Below are 15,476 nucleotides of genomic sequence, written 5' to 3'. Positions count from 1 at the left end.
CTTCTGAACCCAGTCTGATGTTTTTTACACCTGTATAATAAAATTCTTTACATTTGTACAAACATGTTTTTTCACAACAATTTCATTATAATTTTGATCCATTAATCCAAAATAAAACAATGCTAATGTTTAGCTTAAGTAGTTATTATGTAAACATACAAGAGTTCAGCATTTATTCATTTATTATGGGATTTTTTTTCTTGAACAGTCAGTACTCTTAAGAACTTTCAGGGATAAGAATAAAGAACATGGAAATCACAAATCTTCTCTGAAAGGTATGTCAACCAACATATTGTTAGCTGTTCTTTATTTAATGTTTTTTTCAACAAAAATTACCTTTGCCTATATTAATTACGATATACAATGCATTTAACAGTTACAACACATCAATAATAAACACATCTTCGTTGTTTACATGTGTTGCACGCAGTATCATTATAAAAGCTATAGTATCATAGGTGAGATTGAAGGGTAAATATAATATATTTATTTACCTTTTTCTCCAGGAAATAAAATAAAAAAACAACAAAAAACAGCCATGATATAGTACAAGCTTTTGCTTTAGGCATAGAAAACTAAGAGAGAGAGAGGGTCTTGGATCACCTAGAACCCAAATGCAGATGGACTGAAAGTATTCAAAGAAGCATTTTTTAAAGTAATTTATAGCAGCTCATTCTTTGCACATGTCAAAATATGTAAAAATTTCCCATCATTGCAAGAATCAATAAAATTTGAGTACAGAATATAATGTACAAAACAACATATTAGGAACCAGTCAAATAACAAATCCCACTAGTAAGAAAGTTTGTTTCAAATATTTTTATATGGAAACAAGTACTGTCCTTCTCATCTAGTTCCATACAAACTTAATTTTAACATATATATATATTCATTCAATTTATTTTGTTGTTATTGTTTTATAATTTCAGACTTCTGATATGATTGACAATTTTAACAAGACAATCTTATTTAGTATGCCAACTAGATAAAACAAGCATTAATCTTGTTTATAGAAGTAGTGATAAACCACAAGAAAGTCAAAAATTAATAATTTATTGATACAGTTGAATTATTAGTCTTGTAATAATATAATATTAAACCCATCTTACTACTAAATGTACTGTCTCCCCAACTCCCAAGATTTATTTAGATTATATGTAAAGAAAAAGTAAATTGTTCTAATGTTTTTCAGAATAAACTAAATTAATTTTCACAAAAACATTTGACATCAACCTCCTAATATATTCTCCTTGAATTTACACTGATCTCAAAAACGACTCTGACAATCCATAAAAAAATTGAAAATCGATGGATCAATGGAAAATTCTCATCTCTAGACCTGTGGTCAAGTTTAAAATAAGCACACAATTATAAACATACATGTACATGTATATTTATTTTAATTTGGTTGTTTTAGAAACAAGTGACTTACGTAGTTTGGGTCTACTTCAAAAAACATCAAAAACTTCAAAAAATTTGGCAACCTCAAATTTCTGCTTTTTTTAACCTGATCAAATTTTAAAAACTTTTTCTAAACTATGTATACACCAAATTGTCTGTAGGTCTATAATTTTGTTTGTTACAGTGTCCTTATAATATATCAGTCATACAAAAAAATTTAAAAAAATACCAAGATCAATACTGCAATCAATCCAATTAATTGCTGTTGAGGTCTTTTTTTTTCTACATAGAAAGTGAGTGGTTTCATCCAGTTTTTTTATTGATCCATTTTTACACTTGTGCTGTAACAAGTAAAAACTTAAATTACACAATTTAATGCAATATGTTGGTAGTGAACAGTATAAGTTAGCAATTTGAAGGGTTAAAAAATAACCAGTCATAACTGCTCAGCAAAATAGTATGTATTATTTTTATTTTGAAATATTTCATATAAACATATTAATTATCAAGAGGACTAATGAAAGGTTGTACTTGGACAAGTATTTTTGTCTAAATTATATTTACTACATTTGTTTAATAAGTTCACAGTTCAGAACAACTGTATCTTTAATAGGTAATATCTTCAACCACTGAAACTGTTTAAGCAACTTCTGAAAGTAGGATTTAACTTTCTACACTATTAGAATAGAAACCTAATGAAACTTCTGTGCAATATATGGTCAGATGTGATATTAATCAATTTGATTGATACTAATTCCAAATAAGAAACAGAACTAAAATTGATAACTGCAGATCTTATATACATAATACATCAATGCATTTTTCCTCTCTCTAGCTAAATAACTAGTAAAAAATGTTAAAAGCATACAATCCAGATATTTACTGTCTGAATAATGCACCAATCTTAACACATTGTGTGAACTTGCTATGTGTCTTCAATAATTTAACTTACAAGTTAATATTGTAAAAATAAATCAAGGAGTTTAACAACTAACTTAATTCTATTCTCTAGATAAATTAATAAAAATAATTACTTGAGAGTGATTGGCAGCCATAGCTTGGACATGAGGTATAGCTTCTTCCATTAATCTTGTTGGCCAAATGACCTCAGATACTAGCCCAAACGATTGAGCCTGAAGAGCTGTAGCCCTACAACCCCGCAAAAGCATATCTGATGCCTAGAAAATAATATGTTCTGATACATTGATGTTTGTATTGTTAAATATTTCTATATTTATACTTTAAACTTTGTTTTAAATAAACCTAAGATTAAATTAATTACTGTTTACTTTACAAATTTACTTCTGTTTTTGGTATATATGTTTTTAATAAATTTCATAATGTTGTAAACTTACATTTTTCTACCAAAGTTAAGAAAGACTCAAAGCAATACAAAGTTTTAATGTACTTAAATACAAGCATCTAACTATTACAAAAAACTTTAATTTTTTGTTTTTAATTGACCTCTGTGTCATTTATGATATTATCTATTAGTGCATTTAATAAATTTCTGTACAATGCAACCCTTTCTATGATATTAAAAGGTACACTTCTGCCTTCAGTGAAACAAAAGTTTTAGAAATTTAACTATTCTCAAAATAGACATTATTTCAATACATGATTAAAAACATTAACAAAGCCTTCATTAATTTCATCAATATACATTTAGCTTGTGGTTATATCATAATCACTTTCAAGTTGACTTTATTCAGCAATTGTAGAACATTAATAATTACAATAGATTCATCAGACTGAGAATTGTATTTATTGAATTTTGCTCTCTTATTCCATTTAAATGCATGTTTTAGGGTGAATTCCTAGGTGAAACTGGGAATCTTTAAAATCTAGCATGATTAAAACCAAAAATTGATTGAATGCCATTATGTAACAATGAGAGAGCAAAAGTCAATGCATTTTAATTTGTATGCTTTGTAATGATATAGCATAGGAAATAACAATTCAGTAAAGAAAAAACAAAACAACAACAACAACAAAAAAAAACATAATGTACCAAAATTTAAACTGCAAGTTGTTAAAAGAATACAAAGGCTTTAACCTCATACTGCAGTAATCATGGAGATAGTTTTAATACATCCTTATTTAAAAAAAAGAAGGGTTAAAAACTGCAACTATCCAAATAAACCATTGTAACTTTCATTACTAATCTTAGTAAGCACTTTCATCTTGAAAGATATAGTATGAGATTCTTGTACTGCTTACTAATAAAATGAATAGCTTCTTAGGAAGTAACTAGTAGCAAACAAAAGATAGAACTCAAATGCTATTTTCATAAAACTGTGGTACAAAATCCATTGTATATTAATTAAGAAGAATGTGATAAAGAACATATTTCAACACTGATTTTCTTTGTATTTTTTTAGGCCTAAAAAGCATCTATGCTTCTCCAGTTTAGGTGTTTTTAAACCTCATGAATCAGTTTCTTGTATTGCATAAATAGCATTTTATGTACAATTATGACTACCATAGACTCAGCCCAACTTGATTATTTGTATTAACTGTAAGGCCACCTGGTATTAACTTGTGACAGACAAAGGTAAGCCTGGGAAATATTTCACATACTTATGAGTATTAATTGGTTGAGTATTGCGAATTCTATCATAATTATGCATAGTGACAACAACTGTGTAAACTATTTTTTATTTACCAATATTTTGGTGATTTTACAGTTCACCCCCATTAGGGAAAATGACAACAAATGCTTCCTTTATGATTTGAACCATGTATTCATAATAACCATTATTGTTTTTAATTGCCCTGATGATGGTGAATAGTACAGTCAGCAAAACATTAGGATGCACAAAATAGTTACCAACATGGCTGGTGACAATATGAATAATTATGAAAGATTGTTTCCAAACCTCTGATTTGAAATTAGCAATAGACTATTTGAGGAGGATGTGAAAAAAGATATCAACATTTAAATGTTACTTTGAGTACATTTGTGAGGCCTATTGTAAACTACATTATCAAAAGTATTAGACATCATATCTATAGTGAGCTCCCTTAACTGAATTTGCTTGAAAAAAACCTTTGGTGAATTACTTCGTACAGACAACTAGATGGGGTTAAGATGTTAAAATGGATTAAGTGTATATCACATCGCATGATGACCTCTTGTGTAACATATAAAGAAAAGCACATTTTACTAAGTCTAACTTCACAGGACACAAAATTATACATGTACTTACCACAGTTGATCCTACTACCTGAGGCAAAGTTAAGGTGGCTGCTCCTTCTGGAACATAACCAAGTTTACAGTAAGGCATATAGAAAACAGCTTTGTCACTGGCAAAAACAACATCACAATATGTTAACAGAGTGACTCCAAGACCTACAGTAAGTCCATTCACTGCTGCTACTAGTGGCTTTGGAAAACATGCTAATGTAAACAGTAGATCTCTGTAAAAACAAACAATGGGAGAAATAATGAAAAACCTACATATTATTAAAATACTACTACTTAGTGATGGCACTGAACAAACTAACACTTTGAGCATACAGTTAAATATGTGCATGATTACCCATTACTAATTGGCTGACCTTATTCCATAAAATATCCAGTATTATAAAACACAGAACAGTATTTTCTCAACACACAAAATATCAATATGAGTTTTAAAATGTTTTTGAGCTATCATGTAAGAAGAAGAAAGAACAAGAAATTGAAACTTTTTGCTATGATATTTACAGATATTCCCAGAACTTGTGACTCTGTCATTACATAGTTATTAAAAGGAAGCACTGTAATGTATTGTAAAATTCTGATGATCTATTGAAGATATATTTAAAATACCATTTCGATAAACAGTCCAAGCCATATTATGTGACAACAATAATTACAATATTGGCCCAATTAGTAGGCAGTGTTTTTTGATTAATAATTAGGCTATAAAATTCATAGTCACTTTATAATTGAGGCTGACCATAAGTCACTTCCCCCACTCTAGCCTGTCATATTCCTGAATGTCCAGATAGCATCTGTCTACACATGCACACCAGATGTTTGCTCACAGTCATCATTAACTCTTGCAACTAATGCACCTGCAGGCTGTTCAGTTATAGTATTGGTTTTGCAGACCTAAAAAAAGGTCGTTATGACATTCAATTTTGTTTCTTTCCCATGGTTTTGGAAAATGGGGTTTGCCTGATATTCAAGATCACCCTATAATTGGGCCAACATGGGAATCTGATTTTAGTAAAACTAAAAACACAAGAGAGGATGGTAAACTAAAACAATTATTGAATGGTGATTTTGAGCATTAGATCATTTGTTGCTCTCATAAGGAATCAATAATTATTTAGTATTGAATCAGATATTGTTGGAAAAAATGAATTTTCCTAAATTTCTCACCAATTACAGTTTTAGAAGTAGTGATGGCTTTAGTCTATCATATTATAGTACTTTTCTTCCCATTGCTGTACATATTTCTCTGTAAAATGCTAATGATTGAAATACTCAATTAATGTATTTTTTTACATCTCACTTGACTAAGTTCAAGAATTTTCAAAGGTTCAAAACATCTGTTTAAAATTAATCAGAGAAAACAAATCCCACTTACTTCACAGCAAGGGCTAGTTCCTCAGCTATTTGCTTCTTCTGAAGACCCACAAGAACGGCAAGATCTAATCCAGAGCAGAATATACTTCCATAGCTATTTATAAGAAGCACTTTACAGCCTGGATCTTTTCGTGCTGCAATTACTGCTTCTTTCAATTCACGGAGACACTGAAGGGGAAAAATATGCCATTATAACTTAAAAAAAAAAAAAATCAATCTTAGAGGAAGATTTCATTTACCAAATGAGAATGGCAACAGATTTACTTGAGAATGCTCACTTCCACTACAGGTTGTGAGAAAATACAGCATATTATCATGGTCAATTTCCATCATTTTACTGAACATGTTTTAATGTAATTCTCATAAGTTAGTTCAGTTTTCTTCATATACTCCTGTGTTCTATTATTTAAAAATTGCATATAAATAAACTATTAACCATTATTTGTACCTACACTTACAGCATATCACCAAAAGGAATGAAACACATCATCAAACTGGTTTCTAGTTGTTTTTAATTAGAAATCAAATGGGATCAACTGAAACTTCAATTACATTGAAAGAAATACATTTTAATAGCCTCTCAGCTATAAATAATACACACTGAGTTGACATATTTTACAGTGACAGAAATTTGTGATAAGAAAGCTCAAATTTTAATAGATATTAAGAAAGCTTCAACACAGATTTTCAGAGACAAGAAAAAACAGCTTACAGGTTTATGAGATATGGTACTTATTAGAGAAGGGCAAGTAGCAGAATATGCTAACTGATTAAGCTCTGAACTCATCAATCAATTAAATTCAACTAATAACGAGACTTGGATAGTTGGAATAATTGGAAACATTAATTTTGATTAGTTGATTATTTTCATGACATTAATAGATTTAATCATAACTTAAATTAATTGATTATCTTACACTACATTAAACATTAATATTCATAGGCAACTGATTATGTTGATTAATTGAGTTAACCTCTCAGCTCTAATTCTGTAAATGTAGTCTCCACTATACAATTGCTAGACTCCCAAATTACCCCAAATCCTCAACTTTGCTAACTATCTCAAATTATTGCTAGTAATAACAGCATTACACTTAGTTTCTCTGTGCATATTGAGCATGAATTCATGAATTCCTTGAATTTTCAAGGAGCACTTTCTTTTATAAAAGTAAAAAACCATGTAGTGGTGAGCCTAAATATATTTTCATGCAACCAGAATATGTGCATGTTGATGACAAATGACTTTTTAAGTGTCACACCCTTGAAATTAATTTTTTCTTATTCCTATAATAGACTTCAAGACACAAATAACGTCTATCTGTGGATTAACTCTGCCCAAGACTGGCACTTCACTTGCTTTTAATGAATAGTGTTTGTTGCCAAAGTATGATTACCTTATTATTATTGATTTCTTAGGTATATCAACTTAATCATTTTATGGGTAGTTAGAGTAAATAGTATTTCACTGGTACTGGTGTTACTACAAATAATGTTACAATCATATTTATCATATTTGAAAAATTGCTTAATGTGAGTAATTCCATCATATTACACAGAATGACTACTAGTAATCCTGTAAGCATTATTCAATTACTTTTACTTTAAATTATCTGTGAAAGAAAACTATCAGAATAGGAATAACATCCTCAAAAGGTTAATTTACAATGTATAGCACTTTTAAAGCTGTGTTGCATCAGTGAGGTCACGTGACTAGTGTCACGCCATGTTTCTTTTGTTGCTCTTGTATTGCTGCCATCAAGTCTGCTAAACTGTAGTTTGATTTTCCGCCTCTCATTTCCATTTTTTTTTAATTCCACTTCTGACACCAATTTGTTACGTCTCCGTTTGTTAATTAACTTTCCGTAACTTTGTTCCGACGAAACTTTAGCGATACAAGTCCTTACTTAATAAAACTGGTTTATTCTTTCTGAATATAACTTTACGATACACTTAATTTCAACATTCGCGCTAAAACAAACGCTATAACGAACTTCAACAATACTCTCTGACTGCAGATCAATTACTCACTACCTACACACGCATTATCACGTCACGCCGTGACCATCTTATATATACCAGACTACCCTATATCTAGTGAATGCTAGGGCATTCACGAAGGAACAAGATACTTCTAGAAACGTGGCGTGACACTAGTCACGTGACCTCGCTGACGCAACAGCTGCTTTGGTGATTATATACCAATCTATCCAAAAATGGCAAACTAGATTCTTGATCATATTCATTGTAGGTCTTGTTTTTGGGTGCTTATTATACAACAAAAATTTACAAACCAGGCCTTCATATTTGAAAATGCAAGGTGTGTGGTAAGTTTTAGGGTTGTGATTACACTACAGATGTTTGAATTGTAAAAACCTATTAAGTATTTAAGTGTTTGTTATGAATAAACCTAAATTGAAAAAAGCCAGTTCTTTACCAATTAATCATTCTTGTTGTGTTCTAATTCTACAAATTTTATCAAATGACATAGCTACAAGTACGGTTGATGGGCTGACACAGTATCACAAAAATGAAGTAAAAATATGCACTGATTTATGAAGAAAAGCTATATTCATAATAATTATGTCAGTGGAACTGAAATCAGTTAATAAATGTAAATTATATATACATTGCCAAATTGAACATGTTAAACTCACAGGACTAATCATATAAAATATCAAATATAGCTCAAAGGTATGTAGAAGATATATAGAACATGAAATTATGCCTGCTAGTCTGATATCAAATTCAGTTAACATCAAACTGGTCACTAAATTTAAATTTCTTTAAATTCAAGTTCATGATAAAGTTTATCACTTTTAGGTTAAACAGTTTGTAAGTAAACTGGTCATTAAATTTAAATTTCTTTAAATTCAAGTTCATGATAAAATTTATCACTTTTAGGTTAAACAGTTTGTAAGTAAACTGGTCACTAAATTTAAATTTCTTTAAATTCAAGTTCATGATAAAATTTATCACTTTAGGTTAAACAGTTTGTAAGTAAATCAAAATGATTTCAATTAGAAAGTAGATTCTGTAACAGAGTAAAAGCAGTTCTTAATAATTACCTTTTGAAAAGAACATACAAATTAATTACTAGAATAAATAAATAAGACTGATGACTTAATATTATATGACGGTTTCAAGGAATACTAGATATTCCATTACTAAAATTACATTTACTTTACTAATTAAAGTACTACTTCTTTAATAACAGTATTGATGTTATTATTTTCCTATACTGAAAATGTTTTTCCGATAGGTACTTACCTCCTCTCACATGTAAAGCTATTCTCGTTCAGTGCGGCACTCTATATGCAAAACATTTTTCACAAGCCTTGAATTCCCAAATACCCCACAATCAACATGGTTCAACTGCATCTCGCACGAAAATCATCAGGTGACAACCTTCTATCAAAAGGAGTGCAACGCACCCTCCTGACACATGTGACTCCCTCTATTCAATTCTACCAAACTATCACTTCAAGATTAGGCAGAAAAGAAAGCACTGGTTATCAGTGGGGAGGAGGTAAATACCTATAGGAAAATAATAACTTCCAATAGGGTACATTACCTCTTTTCACATGTATAGCTAGAATCTTACATTGACTAGGCGAAGGGACTGGTGCAAGGGATAGAAATAAGCACCCTTTGAAAAAAAACGAAGAACACCCATAAAGTGTGATCCCCATTGGGAAAGGAACACATGTGGGAGACTACACCACTTCTGTATAATCATGATGTTAGAAAAACATGTAGGTTCACGAACTCTTTATAGAAATGAATAAAAACCCTATAACCTGAGCACTATTGAAAGGTGGACCTTTCTTCTTCAGGGGCAAACTGGGAATGGTGGTGTAATTGAATGAGTAATATATATATATATATATATAAAGGTAGTTTAGTGATCTCATGAAGGTCATCCTGTTTTCCAGGAAATGTTTAGTCTATTTTTCTCTATGTACTGTTTTAAGCATCTCATTTCTGGTACAATGTAGCCGATGGCGAGAGTGTATGTGAAAAGGTGTTGGGATATTTTACTTTAGAAATGGCTAAATATATGTATATTTAAAACTATACTTGAAGTAGTTGAAAATCACAAATCATAAGTAGAAAGAGAAAGGTCATGTACAGATTAATGGTGCCAGGGAATGAAACGGTGGAAATGGGAACCATTAAAGGAGGCCATGTGGGCAATTGAACATGAAGAGCACATACTTACATGGAAGTATATTCAGAGTAGACCAGAAATAAAGGTGGAAAATGGACGGAAAAGAAGATGGCAAAAAGGAAGAATGACCCTCATTAGCTTCAGTAGGAAAGATCGATCTGGAGGAACAACACAATGAAGAGGTCAACTAATCTGGAAGGAAAGTATATGGAACTGACTGGTCCAGTTCTGACTGAGAAAATCCACTGCCAGGGCTTGAGGATGAGGAGTTGGAGACCAAAAAAAAAAGGTAACTTGGTGTTGGAGTAAAGTGGCAAAAGCACCCAGATGAGGAGTACCCCACTGATTGCATAGGCATCCAAGAACCTGAGGGTAGAGAAACAACTCTGTGGGATAAACCTGGTTGGGTCTTGAAAAACAATCTGTCATAAGGTAAAAAGCACCCAGAACAGCACACACAAGGAGATTTATCTGCAGTGTGTGGACCCAATAAAGGAGGTCCAATGTTCGACCACAAAGGAAACAGGGTTGGGTGCCCCCATAGTGATTGAAATAGGCCATAATGGTGGAATTGTTGGAATGGAACATGTTGTGTTGGTACTGTACCAATGGAAGAAAATTAACCAAAGCATGCCGTACCACCATAATCTTTAAGATGTCGAAATGATAAGACATTACAATCTGAGACCATTGCCCAGAATCTCTTGCTGATGGACCCACACTCCCCAACCTCAGGGAGAAGTATCTTTGATTCAATGCAAATCTGGACAAGGTGAAGGAAGCGGTATTCCCTTTGTTGTGCTCTCCTTGTTCAACCACCAATGCAGAAAGTCTGTAAGGAAAGGAGGAAGGGTAATTGGGAAGTCCAAGGGATCCTGAGCAAGATTTAATTGGCTGTATAGAGTCCACTGAGGAGAATTCATATGTGCCTGACACAAAGGAATAAGGATTTCCATAAAAGCCCAAGTCATTAAAAGTGACAAAACCTCTTGTGCAGAAATTGATGATGCAGTTAATGCATCGAGGACTCAAACCACTATTAAACAGAGAAGAAGTGAAGAAGGTTGGACCCAAATGAGGTGGGTGTTGAAAAATACACCCAAGTGGATAAGACTGTGGGTAAGAAAAACGAAACTTCACCAACTTTAGAATCTAACCAACACAAGCTGCTACTGTCGGCAGCAAATATGCGAGTTGAGAAGACTCTAGCTTGGAATGAGCTAACAGGAGCCAGTCATCCTTGTATTGGTGTAAACTCAATCATAGAGTATGTAGAAGTCAGGCAAATATTAAGATTTTCCTATGCTGAAAATGTGTAACCATTGATACCTCTACTCACATAATAGCTTTCCTTGATTTGTGCTGACCTCCAGATGCAAAAATTTTTCTTGTCACTAGCCCTGAAGTTCCCACTTAACATCATGAGTTTACATGGTATAGTTGCATTGTAGCATGCAAATAAGCTTGCAATAGCCATTCACAAAGAGGATTGGGACACACACTCCTAGTGCACTCTATACTGTAGAGGTAAGAATCTAATCAGATACACATTTCCAGTTTAGAAAAATATTATCTTCTCTTATGATACTTTACCTCTTCTCATATAATAGCTAGAATCTCACACTGAAAAGGTGGAGGGACCAGTGCAAAAGTTATCTAGATGAGCACTCTTAAGAAGGTGCCTGAAGAGAACCTCTGGAGTGAGATACCCTAATGTATAAGGTCACACTCATGGGAGACTGTACCCCATCTGTACAAGGTATACTCTTCATGCATTGTAAAAATAGTGTGTCATTCAGGTGGAAAAGATGCCAGTTCATTTAGTAATAGGATATATCAGATGATGTAGAGTGGCTAGGGCACATTAGATCATAACTAGTGGGTCAACTCCAGTCCAAAACCAGGCAGCATTGGATATTTCTCACCCAGTCTTTGGAAGGAGGAGAGTCCAAACTGTCTTTCCCTCAAGCCAGGAAGTAGAAGGGAAAAGCAACTTCTATTCCGACAACCCAACAGGGCACATGAGTGCAGACCCAGTACACAACCAACACTAGGTCACCTGGGAATATGACAATCAGGTGATGGTAGGAAGGGGGGATACAAACATGGTGGGTCAACTTCACTCCAAAACCAGGTGGCATTGGGAATTTTTCATCTGTCCACAATAGGAGGAGTGTCCCAACCAGTCACACGTGTGAGGACTTATGTTGGCTGGTCCTATGCTGGTCCAACACCCAACATCCAGGCAGTGATAGGATGAGGGAGAGCCAACAGGAGGGGTAAATAGCATGTAGTTGATTCATTATCCAAAACCAGGCAGCATTTAGAATTTGTCTTCCGATCTGCAGTAAGAAAAGAGTACTCACTATATAGACCAACAGAATAATACCACCCTACTTTTGAATGAATGGAAGTGGTTACATTCAGGATGAAGCCTCCATGGTCCACCACCCCAATGGCAAGGACTTCTATACTTCACTGGAAGAGGGGGGAACAAAGTGGTAAGGAGTGTGGAGGTACACAACACCATAAGACAGTGCAATGGGTGATTACAAAAAACTATTTTGAAAAGCATGTCAGTCCCGGTTTATTCAACTAGGACTGGATAGATGGCCAGTGATCTTGACACCGCTTTACTCATGATAGTCTGTGAGTTAGTACGTTCTGTTATGGGCCTTATTTATGAAGTAAGATACCGTGAGGAAACCTCTAGCAATCTTGTGGAACACCCCATCTAATCAGTGAGTGTTATAGAGCTGTAAGGTTCTATGGTGCATTTCTCAAACTTAAATATACCAAGAGGCACCACTCGCTACTGAGTGGGATCCACAGATGTAGAAATAGGCCACTGTAAAGGTAAGATATAGCCACTAAATGGTATGTAGAATGGTGACAGAAGGGAGTCAACAGCTGGAAGAAAAAGTAATGACTTGAAGATGAAGAAAATGTGCGACAAAGTAAATGGGGTAGTTCACATGCCAGTTTGCATGAACTCCTCTACCAGATGATGGAAGTGAAGAGCCAGAGAGCCAGTAAGGTGTTTGATTTGGTGAGGAGACTTAAAAGAGCCGATGTGAAGCTATGTCCAAAGAAACATATTGATGAGATGCTAGAGAATAATATGAGAAATATCTCAAGGAGATGAGGAATTCCAAAGAATATATATATATGAACCATGAAAGGAAGCAGAGAAGGCCAATGAACAAAGAACCATGTGGATGATACAGATAAAGCGATTTAGAACAGAATGAGAATAATATAGAGTAATCGAAGTAAACAATACTGAAAGCAGCAATGGCATCCATATCATATCTCTTATGCTCACAGACAAAATGTATGAAGTAGGACCAAAGTGAAAGATGGTACAAGGAACAAGAGACTAAACGGTAAAAGAGAAGAAGGGTAAGGGAGGGAGTGGAGAACAGTATTCAGGTCAAAATCAGGAAGGCCTGCAGGACAAAGGTGGCAAAATGAACAAAAAAGCACAGAAAAGACAGGAGAGGAGAATACATGTCAATAATAAGGAAACCCGAAAGTATTTGGTAGAGCTACCCCATAATCAGCCATGGTCAAAAGTAATAAGTTTTGTTTGAAAAGCCGATGAAAAAATTGGGAAAAATGGAGAATAGACGGAAGGGAATGGAAGGAAACATGATGCAAAGAAAAACATGGAATGCACATTATTGTTGTGGATAGACAGGGGGAAGGAAGAACAAACTGAACATAAAAGAAGGAAGGCTACACATAAAGAGAGTCTGGAATGTCTCACAAGTGACAAGACAATTCTCACATGTCAAGTTGGAGTGATAACACTGCTGGATGGGAAAAGGAGGAATAAAGTTGAAGAAGTAAGGAGTTTGTTTGTTTGAAGTTATGCACAAAGCTATACAATGGGCTATCTGTGCTCTGCCCACCACAGGTATCAAAACCCGGTTCCTAGCATTGTAAGTCCGCAGACATACCGCTGTTCCACTGGGGAGCAAGAAGTAAGGAGAGTGACAAATGTAGTCCTAGAGGAGGAAAGGACAGGAGAAGTTGCAATAGAGGAAACCATGGCTGAGCCATCCAATAAGGAGTTATCAGTAGGACTAAACATGGAGTGTCTAGAATAAGAGAAAGCACAAGAGAGAAGATGAATAGAAGGGTAGACATGGAGAAAAAAGTTGGATCAGTCCTGACCAAATGCATTCCCAGCTAATGCTGAAGGAAGAGGAACAGGAAACCATAAAATGGGAGGTAGGATGTTGAGAAGAGTGACAAAAACATTGAGAAGAAAAGTCTCCACATGAGATCACAGCAACTTGAACATCAGAGGAATGAGGGTCCAATCTGTAGGTAGTATCTTGGTGGGCCTCAAGAGATGATCTGCAACAAAACTAAGGGCACTAAGAATAGAAAAAGCTATTATATGTACTAGCATAGAATGGGCTCAGAAAAAAGAGAGTGATAGTGTGGAAACAGCGAGAGTGAGTGTACTTCTGGTGATTGATAAAGGATTCAACCACAGAGTTAACTGTATGTATCATCAAAAGATGTCTATGAGCCATCCTAAAAAAAAAAATCCAAAATTAAATGCACTGCCAAAAATTCTAAGAGATGGATTTGAAGGGATGATATGTTGCGGAACCACTGATCTGAATTCACGTGAGAGTCGAGACATGCTCCCCATCTCATCAAGGTGGCATCTGGAAACAGATGGAGACCTGGACCTGGGAGTAGTTGTATCAAGTTAAGTATTTGAGTGAGGAGAATGGTTGAGGCCAAGGGATCACAAGCAAAGATCCAAAGAACATGTAGTACATTTCAGATATCACAAATGAGGATGACCCAAGGGGATACAGAATTCCATTTCGTTTCATATCCTCCACCTGCAAAATTTTAAAAGGCTTAGCAACCTATGTCAAGCAGCAACCCAGTACAAAGATCGTAACTAGAAGAGATAATTGTTTGCTTTACTTCTTTATTTACTGTTCTATGTTTTAAGAAAAATAAGTTTAAGAACTTATTTCTAAATAGCAATAATCTATATACGTATATAATGAATAATAATGGAATGTGACTGTATTTTACAAAATACTAGTCTACTAAAACATAGCCAAGATAGGTCACATTGTAAATACTAAAGGTCAGTTTTATATTATTGGATACAGTAACATGAATGCATGTGCACCACATCATTGTACCTTCTGTATTGTTAGCCAGGCATGGCTGAAAGGTCAACATAATAAAAATAATATATATATATAAATGTATATTGTTATGAGACTTAAGCTATTTAGTCTAAACATTTATGTTTTCATCTTATAATATGTAGTCATTCTAGAATGA

General features: G+C 33.8%; 1 protein-coding gene across 2 annotated transcripts in view; it reads right to left on the bottom strand.

The window, feature by feature from the left end:
* Positions 1–15,476, bottom strand: part of LOC106468559 — an 85,406-nt gene that overhangs the window by 22,599 nt on the left and 47,331 nt on the right. The window contains exons 4-7 of one of the 2 annotated variants that reach the window (XM_022396892.1): positions 5,982–6,148; positions 4,611–4,821; positions 2,436–2,579; positions 134–1,742 (exon numbers count right to left, since the gene is read on the bottom strand). In XM_022396892.1, the coding sequence (XP_022252600.1) occupies positions 1,605–1,742; positions 2,436–2,579; positions 4,611–4,821; positions 5,982–6,148 (660 nt within the window). In that variant the 3' untranslated portion in view covers positions 134–1,604. Of the gene's footprint in view, positions 1–133; positions 1,743–2,435; positions 2,580–4,610; positions 4,822–5,981; positions 6,149–15,476 lie in introns of those variants that run through there. The other variant, XM_013928994.2, reaches the window with a different exon arrangement.

This window comes from Limulus polyphemus, unplaced genomic scaffold (genome assembly GCF_000517525.1).
Source record: "Limulus polyphemus unplaced genomic scaffold, Limulus_polyphemus-2.1.2 Scaffold3053, whole genome shotgun sequence".
NCBI classification, from domain to species: Eukaryota; Metazoa; Arthropoda; class Merostomata; order Xiphosura; family Limulidae; genus Limulus; species Limulus polyphemus.
Note: the sequence above shows the minus strand (reverse complement) of the source record. Positions and strands in the feature narration are given on the sequence as shown.